This window comes from Myotis yumanensis, unplaced genomic scaffold (genome assembly GCF_028538775.1).
Source record: "Myotis yumanensis isolate MYYU_CA2020_CCGP unplaced genomic scaffold, mMyoYum1.0.hap1 SCAF_8, whole genome shotgun sequence".
Classification (NCBI taxonomy): Eukaryota; Metazoa; Chordata; class Mammalia; order Chiroptera; family Vespertilionidae; genus Myotis; species Myotis yumanensis.
The window spans coordinates 49,788,918-49,811,440 of record NW_027223759.1 but is presented as its reverse complement, the minus strand read 5'-3'; the positions used below and the strand labels follow the sequence as shown (position 1 = coordinate 49,811,440).

The 22,523-nt window shown below is 39.9% G+C and overlaps 1 protein-coding gene across 2 annotated transcripts in view; it reads right to left on the bottom strand.

The window, feature by feature from the left end:
* Window positions 1–16,080, bottom strand: part of TTC21B (tetratricopeptide repeat domain 21B) — a 73,573-nt gene extending 57,493 nt beyond the window's left edge. For both annotated transcript variants that reach the window (XM_070422828.1, XM_070422829.1), the window contains exons 1-8: window positions 15,996–16,080; window positions 12,205–12,334; window positions 12,010–12,120; window positions 9,205–9,371; window positions 6,476–6,598; window positions 4,582–4,739; window positions 1,962–2,046; window positions 567–665 (exon numbers count right to left, since the gene is read on the bottom strand). In XM_070422828.1, coding sequence (XP_070278929.1) covers window positions 567–665; window positions 1,962–2,046; window positions 4,582–4,739; window positions 6,476–6,598; window positions 9,205–9,371; window positions 12,010–12,120; window positions 12,205–12,334; window positions 15,996–16,016 — 894 coding nt within the window. In that variant the 5' untranslated portion in view covers window positions 16,017–16,080. The remainder of the gene's footprint in view (window positions 1–566; window positions 666–1,961; window positions 2,047–4,581; window positions 4,740–6,475; window positions 6,599–9,204; window positions 9,372–12,009; window positions 12,121–12,204; window positions 12,335–15,995) is intronic.
* Between the last annotated feature and the right edge of the window lie 6,443 nt (window positions 16,081–22,523).

Below are 22,523 nucleotides of genomic sequence, written 5' to 3'. Positions count from 1 at the left end.
TTTCAACTTTATATTTACTAATTATTTTACTTACTCATGTGTGCCTTTTTCCTAGCTTAATTAACTTTTTAATCCACTCATTTCAGGTATTGATTTCAAGATTCTGCTGATTTTTTTAATCCATTCCTGATTATCTTTTTAAAATTGTGTACTTGTAATGCGAACATTTCTTTTCTTTAATATTATAAAAGTAAGATATCAGCCATTTCCCCTACCAAAATAGTCTATTACACACATTAAAATGTTTTTCAAATATTTTAAAAATACAAAACAAGGAACATTCCTACTCATAAATCCTGTGTACTTATTTCCTTTGCCTGGAAGGCACTTCCCTCTCTTTAAAGGTTCAAAAAATGCCACTTGCTCCATGAAGCCTCCATGATGGCTTTTTACAGTTGGAACCCATATCTCCTCTAGACTGCCCCTCTTAGGAATATATCACATATTTATTTACATATTATATTTTCACTCTAGGCCATATGCTCTTTGGTGCCTCAGCCTTGGTGACTTATTTTCTATTTCCAGCTGTAGATAACAGAGCTATGGTACATAGTGGACCCTCTTACAGTTCTACTGAAGGCAATGGTAATCTTATAAAAAAGTTGAGCATTCTGTGGTTCCATAGCATCCAATGCATTTTCCAAGTTTTCCAGTGTGGTTGCAGCCTAAAACAAAAGTACCCAGTATAATTTTAAAATAAACTAAGAAATAAAGAACATAACACATGACATATAGACTAATAAATATTATTATTGCTTAAAAAGATATTTGCTTTTACTAATTCCTCCCTCTTCCAATAAAATCTTATATGTTGCAAGATGTATTAAAACTTCTTTTAGCCCTGACCAGTTTGGCTCAGTGGCTAGAGCGTTGGCCTGTGGACTGAAGAGTCTCAGGTTCGATTCCGGTAAAGGGCCTGTGCCTTGGTTGCAGGCACATCCCCAGTAGTGGGTATGAAGGAGGCAGCTGATCCATGTTTCTCTCTCATGGATGTTTCTAACTCTCTATCCCTCTCCCTTCCTCTCTGTAAAAAATCAATAAAATATATATTTTTTAAAAAAACTTCTTTTAAAAAGCTCAATAATTAATTATCAATAAAGAATAGAGTTTTAGAAAGTATTTTTTTTAATATTTTTTACTGAATAGGAACCTTTGGGTAGATAAAGATACCTATAATATTCAATTAATTGTACATGCCAAGCTCCCTCTAAAATAATGAATCCATGACACAAATGAGATATGAATAACAACATATTTACAAACACTAATGTTATATAAGATCAGCCCTTGGATTACATATATAGCCTGGTTTATATTTAAAATGATCAAGAATAGAAAAATCACTAAGATACTTAGCATATATAATTTCAATGCCCGGAATATTTACTGAATAGTTGCCTCTACTAAAATTCTTTTAATATTTACTAAAGTACCTATTAGGCATTGTCATATTAACTAATTTAACCAAACTCAACACAATCCAAATCTACTACTTTTTATAATACCATTTACTTAAGACTGGATGATGATATTCTGTAATCTAGTATATAGTCAATATGCTCACTACTAGAGAAACATGTTACCTTACTGTAAGGTCCAATGGGATTTTATCCTAAGCCCATGTAACCTATCCAAACTTAAATAAAATTTAAAAATATTATAAATTATATTTTTTCTATGTACTCTTCCATACCCAGTATCACCAGTTACATTAATTAAACATATTACTGCATGGGAGTTTTATATAGAAAAATCACATATACCAAAATTAATGACCAAAGGAATTTTCAGTGTTAATGTTGACTACATAATGTTTTTACTTTACTAGCTGAATTAAGAAGCTTACCTCTTTGTTAAAGTGTATTTTCAAGAATCAACTAAAAACTACCATGACATACATTCTAAAAGAGTACTTCCTGTATTATTAATACAGGAAACTTCACTAGCACAATGCAACTTACCTTCTCTATATCCCCCTCCCTACACAAATAGTAAAGAGCCAGCATCCTTAGTGCTTCTACATTTTGTTTGTCTTGAAGCATTAACCTGCGGAAAAACATTTTGTCGAAATAAACTTACATATGTTCGCAACCTGGCACCCTGCTCCCTCCCACCTTTCTGCTGAGACTTCACTCCTAGTCATTTTACTCCTTCCCATTCCTTAAACAAAGGACACATACTCTGGCCTCAAGGTGTTCACACTTGCTTTTCCTTTCTGCAAAGTTTTCCGGGATATCCGCATTGCTTATTTTCTTTGCTTAAATGCCATCTTCTCAGTGAGGCCTTCCCTGACCATTCCCATAAAATCCACTCCCTCACCCCCACTGCCCATTTCACTTTCCAGCTGTGGCTTTATCTTTTCCCCATAGCACTTACAACTTTTGAACATACTACATAATTTCTTATTTGTTCTGTTTATCATATGGTTCCTCTCATCTGCACTAATAAAAGAGAAACATGGTAATTAGCGTACGACCGCTACCCTTCCCATTGGATAATCAGCATATCCTTATGCAAATTAACTGTCAGCCAATATGGCGGCGGGCAGCCATGCACTGAAGCTAACAGGGAGGTTTCCTTGCTCCAGTGACTGCAGACTCCAACGTTCCCCGGCTGACTTGCCAGCCTCTCAGCTGCAACTCTAAACAACTATGTTGCAAATATAGAAGCTAAACAAAACCCCAGAAACTGGCTTTCAGTCAGCCGGGCTTTAGCCAGCCTGACCGCAACATTATATCGATGTTTTCAGCAGCGAGGCCTCAGAGCTAAAGCTGGCCCAGAATAAAAAAAAAAAAAAAAAGAAAAGAAAAAAAGGAGCGGTTGGGAGCTTCAGTCTCCGCTAGCCGGAAAATAGCCCTCAGCCCCTCACCCAGACTGGCCAGGCACCCCAGTGGGGACCCGCACCCTGATCCAGGACACCCTTCAGGGCAAACCAGCCGGCCCCCACTCGTGCACCAGGCCTCTATCCTATATAGTAAAAAGCTAATATGCCACCCAGCACCAGGATCAGCGGACCAGCGAGGCTCCTGGCACCGGGAACAGCGTGACAGGGGGCAGCGCCCAAACCCCCTGATCGCCCTTCGGCTCTGTGTGTGACAGGGGGCGGGGCCACAACCTCCCTTTCTGCCCTGCTCTGTTCATGACAGGGGAAGGCGCCCCAACCCCCTGATCAGCCCTGCTCTGTGCCTGATAAGGGGGAGCTCCCCAACCCCCTGATCGCCCTGTGGCTCTGTGTGTGACGAGGGGGTGGGGGGGGGCCACAACCTCCCTATCTGCCCTGCTCTGTTCGTGACAGGGGAAGACACCCCAACCTCCTGATCAGCCCTGCTCTGTGCCTGATAGGGGGGAGCTCCCCAATCCCCTGATTGCCCTGCGGCTCTGTGTGTGACAGGTAGAGCCATAACCTCTCCATCAGCCCTGCCTCGAGTGTGACAGTGGCGGCGCCCCAACCCCCAGATCGGCCCTGCTCTGTGGGTGATAGAGGGTGGCGCCCCAACCCCCCTCCACAGGCCTTGCTCTGTGTGTGACAGGGTAGAGCCATAACCTCTCCATTGGCCCTGCCCTGAGTGTGACATGGTGCAGTGCCCCAACCTCCTGATTCGCCCTCCTCTGTGTGTGACAGGGGGCGGTGCCCCAACTCCCCTATCGGCCCTACTCTGTGAGTGACAGGGGGGAGCTCCTCAACCTCCTGATGGGCCCTGCTCTGTGCATGACAGGAGTGAGCTCCCCAACACCCTGATTGACCCTGCTCTGTGTGTGACAGGGTACGGAGCCCCAACCCCCCTGATGGGCCCTGCTCTGTGAGTGACAGGGGGCAGCGCCCCAACCCCCTGATTGGCCCTACTCTGTGAGTGACAGGGGGCAGCGCCCCAACCCCCTGATTGGCCCTGCTCTGTGAGTGACAGGGGGAAGCGCCCCAACCTCCTGATCGGCCCTGCTCTGTGCATGACAGGGGGTGGCGCCGCAACCTCCCCATCGACCCTGCCTTGAGTGTGACAGGGGGCGGTGCCCCAACCCCCCAATCGGCCCTACCATGAGCGTGACTGAGGGTGGCATCGCAACCTCCCGATTCGCCCTGCTCTGTGCATGACGGGGCGGCGCCCCAACTCCCCAATCGGCCCTGCTCTGAGCCTGACCAGGGGCTGCACCTAGGGATTGGGCCTGCCCTCTGCCACCCAGGAGCAGGCCTAAGCCAGCAGGTCGTTATCTCCCGAGGGGTCCTAGACTGCAAGAGGGCACAGGCCGGGCTGGGGGACCCCCCCCCCCCGCCCCCTGCCGCACAGTGCACAAACTTTTGTGCACCGGGCCTCTAGTTTGAATATAAGCTTCATGAGGACAGGGGTATTTGTTTGCAAAAAAAAAAAAAAAAAAAAAAAAGTCTGCCTTAGAACAGTTAGTCAGATATGTATGTAAACCAATCAATTCCGTTTTAAACAATGCAATATTAAACTTTCCAAATCCGTATTTTTGGAAAAATCAAATTTTAAAAATCCTATGATAAAAAATTATGTGCAGATTTTATTTTTTTCTCAAAAGTAAAACCAGATCCAAAGGTTAGGGTGTCACCGTTTTGTACTTTACCTCTGCACAATCTCAATCGCCTGGTCCCAATCTTGCAAAGCCAGTTGTAGTTTCATTTTCTGTACTAAAGCAGGGAGGAAACTTGGAAAGTTCACAATTACTTGGTTCACAGTCTCCAAAGCACCTAAATAATTCTGGCGCATCTCAAGGCATTGTGCCTAATGGGAGGAAAAGAAGTGGCATCAAAACTGTGATCATATACACCAAGGTTCTCACAACAGTTATCTTGAAGTTGGGAGAAAACTAGTGTTTAGCATTTTTTATATTTTTGTTCTCTGACCTTTCCGTAAGGAAGTGATCACTTTCATAATAAGAAAAAAATAGTTTTTATCAAAACAAAAGTTTAAAACATCACAGAACAATAAAAGTTTTAAATTCCACTTTTAAATACTTGAGAAATACAATTAATGTTAAAAATGTTTTTAGAAACACCATAAAATAATGTTTCCTTTTAGAATAAAATATTTCCTGTGTATTCACAAGCAGCAACTAAACTAAGATATTTTGTACCTTTAAAAAATATTTTCAAGATAAAGAAGATAAGATTTTAAAGAATAAGCAAAATAACAGCAAAGAAAATCATCAACAAAATGAAAAGACAACCTACTGGATGGAAGAACATATTTGTCAATGAAACATCTGATAAGGGGTTAATGTCCACAATTTATAAAGAGCCCATACAACTAAACACCAAAAAAGCAATCAAATAAAAAAATGGGCAAAGCACCTAAATACATAGACACTTTTCCAAAGAGGACAAAGAGATGGCCAATAGACAGATGAAAAGATGCTCAACTTTACTAATCATCAGAGAAATGCAAATTAAAATTACAATGAGATATCACCTTACACCTGTCAGAATGGTTATCATCAATAAATCCACAGACAAGTGTTGGGGAGGATGTGGAGAAAAGCGAACCCTCTTGCACTGTTGGCGGGAATGCAGATTGGTGCAACCTTTGTGGAAAATCGTATGGAAGTTTCTCAAAAAATTAAATATGGAACTGCCTTATGAGGCAGCAATTTCATTTCCGGATATATATCTGAAAAAACCCAAAACACTACAGTGGACCCTCGGTTCTAGAACTTAATTTGTTCCGGAAGGCTGTTTGAGAAGCAATTTGGTTGAAAACTGAATCATTTTTTCCCCATTAGAAATATTCACAGCATAATTTCCTGAGAGGTTAACAACACGAGGTATAGTGGTAAACTAACTCATACTCACACATTCTCTCCTTTGTTTGTCACCTGAGAGATGCCTGACTAATTCTATAAGAATCAGCATGTAAAAGTTGTTCGGTCAAGATCCAAATTGTGGAAAAATGGGAGATATTCGAGAACTAAGGTTTGACTATAATTCAAAGGAATATATGCACCTGTATGTTCACTGCAGAGTTACTTATCTATAGCCAAGATATTGAAGTAATCCAAGTGCCCATCAATAAACAAGTGGATAAAAAAGTTGTGGTTTATACATACAATGGAATATTACTTGGCCATAAAAATGAATGGAATCTGCCCAGACCGGTTTGGCTCAGTGGACAGAGTGTCGGCCTGCAACTGAAGTGTCCAGGGTATCCCAAATATCTAGAGTGATATCTCACATATATTAGATAGGGTGTAAATGTTTGGTGAATAAATAACATAGGAACCACAACCACCAACACCAATAACAACAAAAACAATGAAAACTGACCTAGGATTGAAGAATTTGGCAGGGAATACATTTCTCTAGTTTACTGCTCATTGTCCTATATAAACATAAGTCCCTTCTACAATTGAGAGTTGATAAAAGTAACATGAAGATTATTTTTGATCCACTTAGTTTTGTTGGGTTTCAACTATATTATGAATGAATTTTAAAACATGATTTGTTTACCTAACTCCAACTCACCTTACCCAGCAGAGCAAAAATATCATTTCCATTTTGTAATCCCTCTTCAAAAGATCTTAGTGCTCTTTTAGTATAAGGTTCTTTTCCTCTTGTAATATCAAGCCATGCTCTCAAGATCTGTCCCTGTAAAATGAAAAATTCTAATCATACTTCCATTTCTTTGGCGAAAAAATGGGTAAAAGAAGTAAACCTAATGTCTTTTCTTTTTGGTAATTAATAACAAAAATCACTCTATTAAATAATATTATGAACAATAAAACTGTGCAGTAAAAATGTTTTCCAACTGTTGCCAGCCTAGAGTATGGGAAAGTATTAAGAATTTCAGCTTTACTACTCTGCTCAATATTAATATGAAGAAGCTTATCAAAAAGTCCATTAACGCTAAATAATCAATATTCTTATCTGGGACTTTGCCAGCAAATTGTTATTAATAATAGTTAAATATGTAATTTGAGACATAAATAAGAATTTGTGACCTCTTTTTGAGCAATCAGACTAAATGAACTAAGATGGAAAAACAGGCTTCACATACATTAAAAATTAAGATAATGTGGCAATGTTTTCTTTAATATGTGACTAGTCCAGTGAGTTTCAAATGCAAGCATATATGGCCCAAGAAATTACAAACTGAAGAAGTCATGGATGTTTACCTTCAGAAATGTTAGTGAGCCAATGATTTGCAAGATTTACAGTGTTGAAAAGAAGATGGACATAGGTCGAATATTTTTCTTTTTAATTTCAAACAAAAATTATGAAATCTGCTCTTCTATCAGATATATAGTCCATGGCTGGTGTGGCTAAATGGTTAGGTTAGAGCTGGGGTAGCAAACCCTTTCTCTGCCAAGGGTCATTTGAATATTTATAGCATCATTATCGGGACATACAAAATTACCAACTTAAAAATTAGCCCTCTCTATTTGGCCAAAGATTTAATTAACTCACTCCTAATGCCTTGGCAGGGCCAGGCCAAATGATTTTGCAGGTCATATACAGCCCAAGAGCTGGATGTTCCCCACCACTGGGTTAGAGCATCAGCCCCAGCACCGAAGGGTCTCAGGTTGAATTCCCAGTCAAGGGCATGGATCTGGGTTGCAGGTTCGATCCCTGGCTGTGGTCAGGGCACATGAGTGAGATAACCAACCAATGTCTCTCTCACATAGGTGTTTTTCTCTGTCTCTGTCTCTCTCTCTCCTCCTCTCTTTCCCCCTACCCAACCTTCCACTCTTTCTAAAATCAATGGAAAAATATCCTCGGGTGAGGATTAACACAAAAAAATTATAGGTTACTTCATAACCTTATAAATCTTTAACTGAGATTATATTTAGCTCTCTGTATTTCACCTGAAAAGACAGCTAATACTACTCAAACAGTGCTATTTCTACTCACTTGATCAGTGTGCTTATTTGAATTGTTTCAACTACTATCTCTGGGTGGATAATTCCCAAGCTTTACTTGTAGTCCAGTACCTCTTTTAATATTTTCTTTTTCCAACAGCTCATGTACTATCTCTATTCCACTGTTCTCCAGAGCCTGGAATATAGCATGTCTTCAGCTAAACACATCTCTCTTTAAGATTACCTTCTTAATTCAACATAGTTTCCATTTATGTTAACTGGTCTCTGAATTGTCCAGGCTTAAAACCTCAGAGATATCCTCAGTATCTTCCCCTCTTATTTACAAACAGTTGACAAGCCTTGTGGATATTTAATAATTCTCAACTTTGTACCTCCTCTACAGTATCTCAGTATCGGCCCTCAAAGTCTTCGGCCAGAAAGCAGTATCCTTTTGGCTGCATTCTAGTTTCCCCCCAGGTCAGTCCACCCTATACAGCATGTTAAACTAATCTTCTGAATCTGTACTCTTAAGAACATCGCTGCAGTGATTAAGAACCTTTGATGGTCTTTCAATGCCTATCGAATTAGATACAAATACTGTATCTCACTGTCGAGATCCTTCAATTTGCCCCAACCCACATCTCCACATTTTTCTTCCATCCTCTTCATCTATGTACTACCCCATGTTCCCATCAAATATTAAGAGTCTCACTGTACCCAGAACCGATATGTCTCCTTGTTTTTCTCATTTCCATCTATTACTTCCCCCTTGGGAGTATCTGCTTCCCTTTTCCATAATCTTTGCCTATGGAAACTATCCATCTTTCAGGTTTTAGTTCAAATGCTACTTCAAGAAATTCTTTCTCATTCTAATACTTACAGATGTTATCTTTCCTCAAGTACCTAAAATAGTGCCTAGCACAAAGCAAGCAAGCAATGAATGTCAACTATTCTTTTCCTGCACTCTTTAATCACACCTCTCTCAACATATTGGCTGGGTATATGACCTATGACAACTGCTACATGATCCATTCAGGACAGTAAAGCTTATGCATTCCTTGTCTTTGTATTACAGTGCAAACAATGGTGCCTTGTACTTACAGAAGTTCAATAAGGAGAGTGGGAGGGAAGGAAGGAAAGGAATAAGGAAGGAAGGGGTAGGAAGAAAGGAAGGGAACCAGGGAGAGATCATTTCAAGAGTTAATAAACAGCATAAAAATAAACCACCTTTGAGAACCACAACTTTACAAAATAATAAAATATTAAAATAAAGCTATTATTTATAAAGTGAGACTAGAGTAAGCAATAACAAAGAATTAAACAGCAGTTACCACTGAATATATAAACAACATATTTCCTTTAATGTCACTATTTTACAATAAGAAAACCAGCTACCTCTTTACTACCATCTGACATTTTGATCATTCTGTCAATGTACTCTCTCGCTTTCTCGTGACGACCAATGTGCCATAAAAATAAGCCTGCGTGGTACAAAGCTCTCGGTTCTGCTCCTTTACGCAGCTCCTTCACTTTGGCATCTGATTCCAGAATAGCTTCTCTATCTGGAATGGAAAAAGAAGACATAAATGAAAGTTAAATTCTAGACCAAGTATTTATAATAGGTCAGATGATTAACAGGGGAGAGAATTAAGTTCTTCTCTCTATAGCAGAACTGTCAAATAGAAATAAAATGCAAGCCACATATGTAACTTAAAATTTTCTAGTAGCCACATTAACGAGGCAAAAAGAAACAAGTAAAATTAGTTTGTCCAGTATATCCAAATTATTTCACCTATAATTTGATAAGAAAACCTTTGAGAGTCTTTGTTTTCTTCTTACTAAATCTTTAAAATGTGGTATATATTTTATAGACATCTCTCATTAAGTTGCTAAATTTTATCCTGAAATACTTAATTTGTACTTTGATTTCATAAAATTTATGAAAAAGTATATTCATTTACTCATTGTTCTAAACATAACTTCTAATAGCTGAATCAAGTTTAAAATGTAAAAATAATTAGAACTCAATTAAAAATTTGGTTCCTCAAACTAAGCCCAAGTGCTGAATAGCCGCATGTGGTTAATGATCACTGTAATGTACAGTTCTAAATTTTATGTCATCCCCAAGATATAAAGGCTATAAATGCAACTTTTAAAATAAGACTTGAAAAATTAGCAATGATTCTAAAATGATGTAATTATTAGAGGCAAACCAGGACTTATATTTAAATTACCCAATTCCCTAATCCATTTCTAAAATATATCAACATGGGGGGCTACTGTCACAGGCGAGTGAAAGGTAGTATAATCATTGTTCCTTACATAGGTTAATAACTGCCTGACTGCTCCCTTAAATATTTAGATAGTCTACTTCTAACAACTCTAATCATTACTATCAAACCTATCATATGTGTGTATGTGCTTAGGACACAAATGTAAATTAGATCCAAATCCTGGATCAAAGCAGAGCAGGAGCAGTTATACAATAAGGTAGAAGGAAACGTCCAAGTTGAGGGCGGTGATTCTAACAGCCTCTACCTTTCTGAAAATGGCTTCCAAGGAAAGATAAGTGACCCTTCCTTTTAGCTCCAATGACAGAAATTTAAGGTACCACTTCATGACTTTCGGAAATACAATAATTTTCGATGGGTTACAGCTTGCTTGGCAAGAAGACTCCTTCTGCCTGCCACCCACCTCCCTTCAGAAACGTTTGTTAAAAAACCACGATACAGAGACAGAAAAGAACTCATCTGGCAGGAGCAGGAGCTGTAGTCTTCTGCCCAGATTCCCATCAGGTCCCTAATGAGGCATCAGTTAGCTGGGACACCATCTGCACAAAGTTAGCTCTTGCCACATCGCAGCTCAAGTTCTTATTGCATCATAGCCCTTTTATATTCAGGACTTACGTCAGAACTCAGGAAGAATGTACAGGAACAATCCAGGCCTTTTCTAGGCACTACTGACAAACCTCTGGGCCCCTCCTGGGCTCACTCCTACTCAGCATCACATATGGTGAAAAGTAGAGTCAGTACTCCAGCGTCCCTCAGCAATATTTTGCCTCCATCTTTTTAGTGTCCCGAAAATCACACTTCCCAACAGAATCAATACTGTTGGGAATAATCAATTAAATGAAAACTTGATTCTAGGAAGAAAATATTTTGTACTAATTTTTTTAAAGGCTTATTGACTACAGCTCTCCTATGAAACTTCTCTGCTCCAGCTTAAAACTCCTGCTGGGGCACAGAGAAAAGGGATCCACAGAAGAGTTGAATCCTGAACCAATTCCATGTGTTTGCCCATGGATTTCTCCTGTCTGACAAATATGCTTTATCCTGAAATCCTGCCTGTCTTTCAAAGATCAGATTAGGTTCCTATCTTTCACGAAGCTTTCCCAGGCTACTCCTATGGATTAATAGTACATACTATTTTCCATTAATTCAGGGTTAATTTGTTTTATTTATCATTTTATTTAATAGCAACATTAGAATTTAATCTTGGTGTTTTTAAAAAAATCTTTATCGTTGAAAGTATTACATATGTCCCCTTTCTCCCCCCATTAACCCCCTGCCCTTAATATTGGTGGTTTTTACATTTTCTTTTTTCAACTAGATCATGTAAGATGTTATGGATCACAACTTATATGTATAATATTAAATAAATAAATATATAAAGACAGTTCACACAATTTGAATTGCTGGTTTTGCATAGTTTTTCTATAATATTTTCCAAACTATTACTTAATAAAAATTTACTGACTATCTTCCACGGATTAGCCCTCTTGGGGGCATAAAAGCTTTTAAGAAGCTTAAGATAGAGCAGGAGAAATACACTGTATAAAGCTATATATTTGAACATAACTGGTTATAAAGTTGGCTGTTGCAGAGCAATTTATGTACATACCTGTTTGGGGCTATTCTTTTTTTTTGTTTGCTTAACAACTGCTAATATATGTTCACCTTTATGTTAACTCAAGCAACTCCTATGTACAAATAAAAATTCTTCCAAAGGATATGAGGAATATGAAAGCAATGTAAGATACGTATTTCTTCTGCTTGATGAACTTACAATCTTGTCGGGATGATAAAACATACATGATATATATAGTACCTATAGATAATATGTAATATAGTATGATCAGACTAAATGCTATGGTAATTGAGAAAAAAAATAAATTGAGTAGGAAAAATTGTCCTACTATACCTGGATTAGGACTCATTTTATGGGCGTATATCAGTGCAAGCAGAGAACAAAGTGATACATCTGGTTTATTTTTAAGAGTCTCAAATTCTCGAAGAGCTTCTTGAGTTTTACCTGAAAGTCAAAATCATGATGTGAAAAATTATTCTTAGTGCAAAACAAGAATTCAATGCAGCACGGTTAATAATTTGCACATACCTTCCATTAATGTACCATAGGCATGATAAAATCTGAAGATGGGGTCATTACCATACTTCTTAATTCCTTCACTGGCAACAAGCAACACATGATGGAAATACCTCTCTTGACAATAGTAATTAATCAAAGTCTAAAAGGAAATAAGAACTAAATGTTACAAGGAGATTCTGGTGTCCTGAGATATCTAAGCAGATATTAATCTAAAATCTTGAATAGTCTAAAACTTGTTAAAGCATAGCACTCAATACTAAGAAATACAAAACACAATGAACACAAAATTTTTTTAAATATCTTGGTGTTTTCTAATAATTTCAATCCTTTCTTCTAAATTGTTAAGCGAATGTTCTCTGGAACTTTTACTTTGCCTCCCTCCTGCTCTCTAGTCTCCGCCTTGGCTATATTTCTTGAAAGTCTGATCCATACTCCATCTCCAAGCCCCCCACAGCACATCTCAATAAAATGCAGTTTTCCTCCAGTGCCCCCTCCTAGAGGGGAAATGATCTCTTAGTTTCCCAACACTAAGGACACTTTTAATATCATTTTACTTGACTTCTGTCCAGCAGTGAGTATCACTAAGAATCTAACTCTCTGGAAAGGCAGTGGCATGGTATTGTAAAAAGGACTTGGCTGCCCTGGCTGTCCCGGCCTGTGTGGCTCAGCAGTTGAGCATCCAGCCAGGAACCAATAGGCCTCTGGTTCCATTCCTGGTCAGGACACATGCCCGAGCTTCGAGCTCCATCCCCAGTAGAGGGCGTGCAGGAGGCAGACAACTGATGATGTTTCACTCTCATCAATGTTTTTCTCTCTGTATCCCTTCTCCCTTCTCTCTCTAAAAATAAATAAAGGGGGTTGGGGGGGGAGGGGGAGGACATGGCTTAAAGACAAAAAGACCTGGTTTCAAATTTCTGGTCCATCTTATAGCTCCTGAGTTTGCTCACTTGTAAAATGCTGTTAGTTATTTACAGGTCATTGTGAAGATTAATTAAGATATCATACTGTAAAAATCGTATTTGGAAAAAAAAAAGTTCCTCCTAACCCTATAGGCTGATGAAATAAAACACCATGTGTCCAGCCAAGATCTCTCATGTAAGTTCCAGATTCATCTTTCCATTTGCCCCACTGCCCAAGCCAGACATGGAGTCATGGAACCCTCCCTTCCCTTTTGCCCAGTCCCCTATGTAAGTAGTCACTAGGTTCTTCTGTTTCTGTAGCCCAATCCCCACCCTCCATACCCATTACCACTACCTTGGTTCAGGTTAGGTTGTTCAGTCCAACAATTACTGACCACCCACCTACTAGTTAGTGTCAGGCACTGTGCGAGGTCCTGTGAATATGAAGATGAGTAAGACAGGGCAGCTCCTGCCCAGAAATGCTTACGTTTTTCAAATGAGACTAGAATCTAAGAAAACTGAAATACGATGTACTAAAATCAGGGGTGGGCAAACTTTTTGACTGGAGGGCCACAATGGGTTCTTAAACTGGACCGGAGGGCCGGAACAAAAGCATGGATGGAGTGTTTGTGTGAACTAATATAAATTCAAAGTAAACATCATTACATAAAAGGGTACGGTCTTTTTTTTTTTTTAGTTTTATTCATTTCAAACGGGCCGAATCCGGCCCGCGGGCCATAGTTTGCCCACGGCTGTACTAAATACAAGAAAAGTTGCTTTGAGGATATAGGAGAATGAGGATCGGGTGTGGGTAGCAGGGAAAAGTAAAATTAAGAGAAAGATTCTTGGAGAGGACTTCAGAGCTGATTCTTGATTTGCAAACTCCTACTCCCCCTCCACACATAAACACACTCTTCCTATGCCCCTCTCATGATTTGTGAGGAAGGTACAGGAGTTAGCGAGGCAGAGGCACTGCAACAACACAGTAATGAAACATAGGGATGGGTGGGATGCAGAGGACTAAAAGTCATTCCATAATTTAGAGAAAGGATTGGCAAACTATGGCTCATGGCCCTATCTAGCCTATGCCTGTTTTCTATGGCCGGCAAGGTAAGAATGGTTTGTACGGTTTCAAATTGTTCAGAAAAGAGAAGAAAAATACTTCATAGCATATATGAAATTCAAATTTCTGGATTCGTAAATAAGAATTTATTGGAACAAAGCCATGGTTTGCCATTCCCTGTTCTAGAACCTTAAGTAAGACAGGGATTACTGGATGACTAAATTGGAGAGGCAGGTAGGGTCAAGAAGTGTCTTATATTAAGTTGATCCTCTAGTCCAGCGAGCCACATGTGGCTCTTTGGCCCCTTGAGTGTGGCTCTTCCAAAAAATACCGACTTCTGCGCATGGGCCACGAAGTTTCAATCGCACTGTACATGCGTGCCCGCACGTGGTATTTTGTGGAAGAGTCACACTCAAGGGGCCACAGAGCCGCATGTGGCTCGCCAGCTGCAGTTTGCCGACCACTGCTCTAGTCTAAGTGATGAGGAACACACAACAGTTTTTAGCATGAAAAGTGTGTTTAAAAACAATTCCTTTTGGGTGGTAGTACAAAGGATACATTTCAAGTGATGACAAAAATTTACGGGGTTGGGAGTAGGCTTCACAGGAAGATACAATAATGTAAAAATTTAGGCAAAATATCAACACTACAGCATTCCCTACCACTGCCAAACTGTCCTGCATCCACCTACCACCATCTCTAATGGAGCACCCATTTTATTTACCTGTTTACAGTCTAACATCTCCTGGTCAAATGTAAAATCTGAGATTGAGAGGGTTTTATCTAATTTTATTATTGCAGAGCTTATAGCGAATAGTGCCAGACACACGAGGCATTCAATATATCTAATGCATTAATTTAATTAAGGTTTTTTCCGACACTAGCCATACAATGTGTGGAGGCAGGGACTGCTCCATTCTGCTCATCACCATCTCCAGCGTCTGGTGGACACACTGTGTGCGCCCTTCATCACGATCTGCTGGACGGAGGATTTGGTGCACAAAGGTACAGAGAGCACCGTCATCTAAAAGCAACTTCTTTTCAAGTCTCATGTCTTTGTTTTCACATAATTTATTTTCTTAAGCAAATTGAATACTGTCTTTTCTCTTCTTTTTTTTTAAAAAAAATTTATTTAGTTGATTTTTTACAGAGAGGAAGGGAGAGAGAGAGAGTTAGAAACATCGATGAGAGAGAAACATCGATCAGTTGCCTCCAGCACACCCCCTACTGGGGATGTGCCCACAACCAAGGTACATGCCCTTGATCGAATTCGAACCTGGGACCTTTCAGTCCGCAGGCCGACGCTCTATCCACTGAGCCAAACCAGTTAGGGCTTCACATAATTTCTTAAGTGGGTTGTCAGTCAACGTCTGCTGAGCCGATGAATCGGTGATACACAGAGAAGACCATCCCCCTAAAAGAGAGCCTCCTCCATTTTCCAAGCTCTGCCTCTAACTGTTTCCATCTCATCTTCTCGCGCTCCTTTCGGGGAGCGGGCGCAGTTGGCTGGAAGTTACTAAAATCTCACCGGGAGGCGCCGGAGGTGTCATGGGTGCACCAAGGCTTCCGAGCAAACAGGGCACGAAAGTAAACGCGCACCCAGCAGACAGGGCGGGCCAGGCAATCCGGGGAGCGGCGCGCGGGGGAGGCCGCCCTGACCTCGAGCTCCCAAAGCAGCGCCTGGGAGGTGGACCGGGCGACCGAGCGCCGGGCCGCCCGGCAGGCGGGGCGCGGGGCACCGCAGGTACCAACTCCTGGCGCACGCGGCCGCGCTCTCCCCACGCCCCGGCTCCCGATCCTCCCCAGATGCACCCCACGTCCAGGCTCCGTCCGCTCACCTTCAGCCCCTGCGCGTCCATGGCGCTCCCGGGGCCGGGCCGCGGGCCTCCGGGGAGAGCAAGGGTCCGCGCGCCGCAGCGAGGCCCAGACCCGGCTGCGCTCCCGGGCCCGCGGGGCGGGGCGAGAGGGCGGGGCGAGGCGGGGTCGCGCCGCCATTGGCTGCCGCGGGGAGGGCGGTCCGCGCTGCAGGGATTGCAGGGAGGAGGCGGGACCGGGGCCGCCACCCGCGGGGACGTTGCGCGTGGAGGAGGGGGCGCCGCGGACGCGGCGGGAAGACCAAGGAGGCCCCACCGAGAGGCGGCCCGAGGGGGCAGTGGGTGGCGGGCCCGCGGACATGAAATTAAGAGATAAAGAAAGTAGGGAGGACGCCCAGTCAACTGACCTCTAAAAATCAACAAAAATGTTAAAAAAAGAAAATAGGGGAGGAAGAAGGAAAAGGGGCAAGTCGGTGTCTCATCTGTGGTCACAGGGAAGGACACCATTTTTGGCAAGTTCGTGCCGAGGCCGGTTCCAGCGATGCGGCTACCGAAAGGCCCGAGCAGCTTAGGGGAAACCCTAAGTGTCACGGTGGCTGTACTATGGCCACAAGGTGGCGCGGAAAAATCACAAACTTGTAACAAAGGGGATGCGCCTCTTGGGCTCATCTTCACAGGCATTGCTGCAATCCCGTGATTGTTGTCAGAATGAATATGGAATTATTATTTTTTTTTACGGCCCTGATAACGAGAGGAACAATTTGTTTCTTTTTTTTAAATGATACAATTGATTTTAAGTTGACAATAAAATTAATCTTTAGGCAGACTTCTATGTCTGTACCCATCAGGCAGCTCTGTTAACTGCTCGTAGATCTCTTCACTTTTTCAGAACATTAAATGAAAATATAATGGACTAAGAGGTGTTCTATTTTTCCTTAAAGATGTTTTCTAAATAGCAGTTACAGTTTGAGGTGTCAGTGATCTTTGTGGTCATTTACATGAATTCCAAATTTTGATCCTAGTGTTCTCTAACTTGGTGTGATTTATAGTTGCATGAGTCTGGTTTTAAATTTGCTGTAGAGTCCATGAACTTTGGTGCCAGTAGATTGGGTAATGACAACCTGAGGGAAGGGGGTGGCTACCCTCCCAGGCTTCAAGGCTAGGCACTATCTCTCATTGGCTTCCTTTGAAAGAGTATTCCACCCAAGGAAGCACATATTATTTTCATACGGATAGTTGTTTTTTCCAACATTTATAGGCACGCTAAATGTCTGTGGTAATAGCTGCTGGACTGATACTGAGAGCAGTGGATTAATCTGCACTTGGTATGCAGAAGAGAATACTGCAAACCAACATGCTCATCAAAGAATGTAATCTCTAACTGGATGCTTTTGCTTCCAAGTGAAAAGTTCATCTGGAAGAAAACCATGCTCAGGAGCATGGTTAAAGGCACAACATGATCAAGCTACTCACTGAGATATTTATTTATTTATTTATTATCTATCCATTTATTTATTTTTGTTAATCCTCACCCAAGGATATTTTCTCCATTGATATTCATACAAGCATGCACCCCTGACTGGGCATCGAACCCAAGACCCTTTGGTGCTCAGACCACACTCCAACCACTGAGTCACATCAGCCAAGGTATGTTTGTATGTATGTATTTGTGGGGATTCTGATTTAATTTCAGGTGATACTTAGAACTGTATTTTTAGATATTGCCCTGGGAGATTTTTCAAATTAGATGAGTTTTGTTGTGTGTTTCTTTTAATTGTTCTAAGATTATTGAAAGAGGTTATATAATAGGTCCAGAGACTTGGGGCCCACCATACTGAGGTCATGGTTGGATTGATTTGGCTGTTTAAAGGAAGGCCAGGAGAATGCCATGGAAATAGCTAGGTTTTGGTTGGGAAAGCAGAATATCATAAAGTCCTAAGACATACCTGGCTAGTTTCATACTATATTTAATGCTATTAACTGTCAAATGAGTTTTATTTCAGCAAACATTATATATGACAAATAGAACGACCTCTGCTTATTTGAATGGAGTCCTTCCTCACTCTCCTTTTCTCTGAGAGAAATATTTCTAGGTACTCTGACCATTCTCCAAAATCCTATTATTTAGCTTTTTACATATTTGTAAGTTCACAATCTTCTGGTTACTATATTTTGCCTGAGAATTGCACCTGTTTCAGGTTATCAGTCAGTATAACTTGATAGATATTTTCCCTAAGGTAAGGCAAAAAGGCTGCACTTACCAGTGCGGTTGAACAAAGGTATAATCTGCTTGCCTTTAGAAATTGGTGTTTTCAATGACTTCCAGAGATACTGCTGAACAAGACATTTCTTCACCATCCTCGATGAAAAATGAACATTAATAATGCAGATAAGAACCAGGCCAAGCGATGCTGAGAAGGAAACAAGGTCCAGAAGCCCTAATTCCTTTTAGCAAAATAAATTTAAAATGATAAGTTCAATAGTTCCACCATAACAAAGAGTGAGGTGAGTATTGTATAACCCTTAAGTTCTAAAAAGTTAAATATCAATGTATGGATTCCTATGCCTTGGAAATATTTATGTATATATCTATGTATACCTATATCTATACTTATACTATGTTTATTTCTTATATAATAGAGAGGAAGTGTATGTGCTCTTATGGATGTCATATATGTTTTAATGTTTATTTTATGTATACCCACTATTACTATAGTATACCAAAGCTGAGTTTCATTGGTAACTTTTGTGATGTTATTACTTTATATATTTTACCTATAATGACAGGTCTCTAATATAGTATACGAGAGGAAAAGATCTTAGAAAGGTAAATAAGTTAAGAGAAGAACAATTTAAAGCAGTGCTAAAAATTAACTAATTTGCTCATTTACAAATTATCTATTGAGCACCTCCTGTGCACAAAATACTGTAAAGGATACAAAGTGCTTAAGGTCAGTGTCTGATTATCAGACATTATCCGGTGTGTGTGTTCTCATGGCAGAAGTGGAGGAGAAGGGCGATGAGAGGAAGAAGCCCACATTCCAACCACTGCAGCGAGGCAGTTTACATGCCATACAAATGGCATATGTGAGGTCCTGGTTAGCCTAGAAGGGCCTGCACTTACGCCTGCTGCTTTAGTGTAATTATTAACAGTCCTCTCCTTCATTCTCAAAAGTGTCTGGGGTTGGACATGTACATCAAAATCCCATAGAGTTCATAGAAGATAAAATTCTCTTCCAGTAATAAGAAACAAGGAAGCTGTCGCCAAATCCTGAAGGGTGGGTTTGTTTCAGGAGGTAGAAACAGAGATGAGGAGGGTGGTCAAGGCTTATGTCTCATCATTGCTTTCTTGTTTCCCCCGTAGCTTCTTAAATTATGTCCCTGCTTTCTATTTCCTTTTCCTAAAAGTCAAAATCTGCTCTAATCAGCACCTTCACTTGTATGAACTCATTCCACGCTCACAAGAATGATTACTACCATTTCTGATGAAAATTTGGGGCAAAGAGGGATTAAGAAGTTGTCCAAGGTTGCTGGTAAGTAGTTTAACTGATATTTGAACCTAGATAATCTGGCTTCAGAGTCTATGCTTTTGACCTCTATTCTAGAAAATTTCTGATGTTTTTGGGCTGCCCTACTCCTCTGATTCTTCTAACCTAGATCAGAATTTACCCTGTTATAACTATCCCTGTATTCTCCCATAGAGTAAATTTGTACTTACTTCTTTTGCTGAGCTACAAGAATAATCCTAACAATAACAGATGTTGGGAAAGCAGTTTAGTGCTATTGGTGGTTGAGAGGAATAGAATATCGTCAGATCAGTTTTACACATATTTAATTGGCGGTGATAGCTGAGTATCCAAGTATAAATGACCAATCTTTGGAACTGCAGCACAGGCTTGGCAAAAAGGCGAATGCTGCAGTATAAAACTAAAAGGAGAGGAAAAGTTAATAAACAATAAAGGCAAAGAACCTAAAATACAAGAGGAGGCCTAGAATAGTTTATTTAGTTTTATTGACAGCAAAGAAAGATAAAATTTTTAAACATATATGTATATTTTGTTGATTTCAGAGAGGAAAGGGGGGGGCGGGGAGAAACATCAATGATGATAGAGAATCATTGATCAGCTGCCTCCTGCATGCCCCACATTGGGGATCAAGCATGCAACCTGGGCATGTGCCCCAACTGGGAATTGAACTGTGACTTCCTGGTTCAGAGGATGATGCTCAATCACTGAGACATACCAGCCAGGCAGAAGATACAATTTAATGAAGGAGGTGGTGATGATCATTAACATCGAATTCTGAAAATCCATGAAATATGATGACGACTGAATAAAGATAATTGGATTAGGCTAATTTTAGACTGGTGGAAGTAACAGGTGGATTTGAGAGCATTAAAGAGAGAAAGAAGGTGCTTTGGAAGAATAAAATTCAGCATCTGTTTGATATTTGAATCTGTCCATCACAAGTTCTTTCACACAGCTTGAAAAAAAGAAGAAAAACCTGTGTATTAATGCTTGCCCATTTCCCATGAAATATATACATATTGTGGCAAGTTTAACACAGGGTAGTGAAGTCATTAATAGTTTAGTGAGCAAATTAAATTTTCTATCACAATATATTTTTCATGAAGAATTTACACAAAATATAATTACCTATAAATTTATTTTAAGAAATTTCTGGTCCCCATACCTTCATTAAAAAAAGGTTGTTACATTCCTGGAAAACAAACAAAAAAAGAAAATGAAATGCTGCAGTTAGGATTGAAGCTCTGTGAACATCTTGCCTTTTTAAGTAAGCATTAAACAGGGGAGACGTAATTCATGATAACCAGTAGCAGAGTATGTACAGCTTTGCTTCACATGGGTAACAATCTTTGTTCATATATCCACCTTTTGTATTTTCTAGTCCTTTCCCTCCTCATGTTATTTAAAGAATAATAGCCAGAATTGCATTTTGAAAACTCAAAGTGCTATGTTAATAAGATTATTCACAGCCGAATTTTCACATAAATATCATTGGGGCCTATATTTCATTGAATTTTAACTGCGATAGAAGGTGATAAGTTTAGAACCCTGATTTTAGAAGGTAATTTTTAAAAGGAATGAGATGATGGGACTGTAGGTCAAAATGCATCAGACTTGAGCAGTTATTTTGCAAGAGTAAAATAAAAACAGTTTTGAAAGTGCAAATCCAGAGAAAAAGGATCAATCAGGTATCAGAGAGATAATAGATACAAGAGAGGAGAATAAACCATGGAACAAAGTATCAGGGTATGTAGAAATGAATGGGGGAAAGTGATCTCTGGGAAGAAATGAAGGAAAGGAAAGGGAGGGAGAAGAAGAGAGTGAAAGAAGAGACAGCAAAGAGAGGGGCAAGGAAGGGAAGGGAATAGAAAGGAAGGGAAGAGAAGGAAGACATTTTTCACTGGAAGAGGAAGGAAGTTGAAGAAGTTCTTGACAATGTCCTCATGTTTCTTGGTGAAGTAAAAGCCAGTTATCTAAAAATATGAGTGTTCTGAAGGCATGATAAGGAACATGAGCAACATTACATTGACATTGCAGATTATCCACTTGTGATGTTCAGAATTTCTTGGTGATGCAACTTCCCCAGCAATACTTGGCTGCCTGGAATATTTTCCTCTGCCAGTACCTTTGCTGCCACACTGGTTGAATAAATATTGACAACCTCATAGACTATTCCCATGTGCCAGGAAGAAATGTATTATCAGCTGCACTTGATTGAAGTAATATTTTTGATTATGAACCTTTTAATAAATTTATAGTGATTCAGAAACATTTATTTTCTTACATAATAACATGAACTTTCTGTGCACATTGATATGATATGCAATTACAGGACATATTTTCTGTCTTTAATATAGCTTATGCAGTTCTAATGTCTGAACTACCTGGTACACACATACAAATCTCAAACTTAAGAGGATGAGTGGTTGTGTAACCCAGTGGTTTCTAGATTCCATGTACTAGTAGAACACAAATAGTTAATTTGGCCAAATAAAATATTAAATAAACAACCCACTACAAATCATTGGAACCATAATTTCTAAAAGAGCTTTATAATGAAAATAATTTTAGTCTTTTTTATAAGTTTATTTATTATTTATTTATTTTTTAAATTCTTTATTTTTGTTATAGTGCTCTCTTATGGGTATTCTGAGAACAGCACCCTCTTGTGGGCATTTAGAAAACAGCACCCTAGTAAGATATTCTGCAAGGCTGAAAAAAAATTCCTTGTCTCACAGTGCTCTTAAACTGTACTCCTGTTTTTTCTTTGCCTTTTCTTTTTGCTTCTTTGATTGAGTGATTTTTCCACCCTGTCATGTCATTCACTGATCCAATCCTCAGCTTCTCCTAATCTGCTGTGTACTCCTGCCAAATTTTATTAGTGCTATGTCACCCTTTATTTCTGATTCTTCTTTTTCATACTTACTATAACTTTTCTCATGCTGTTGAGCACCTTTACCATCATTATTCTGAACTCTATATCAGGTAAATGTCTTATCTTCATGTACTTATCTCTTCCTCTGAA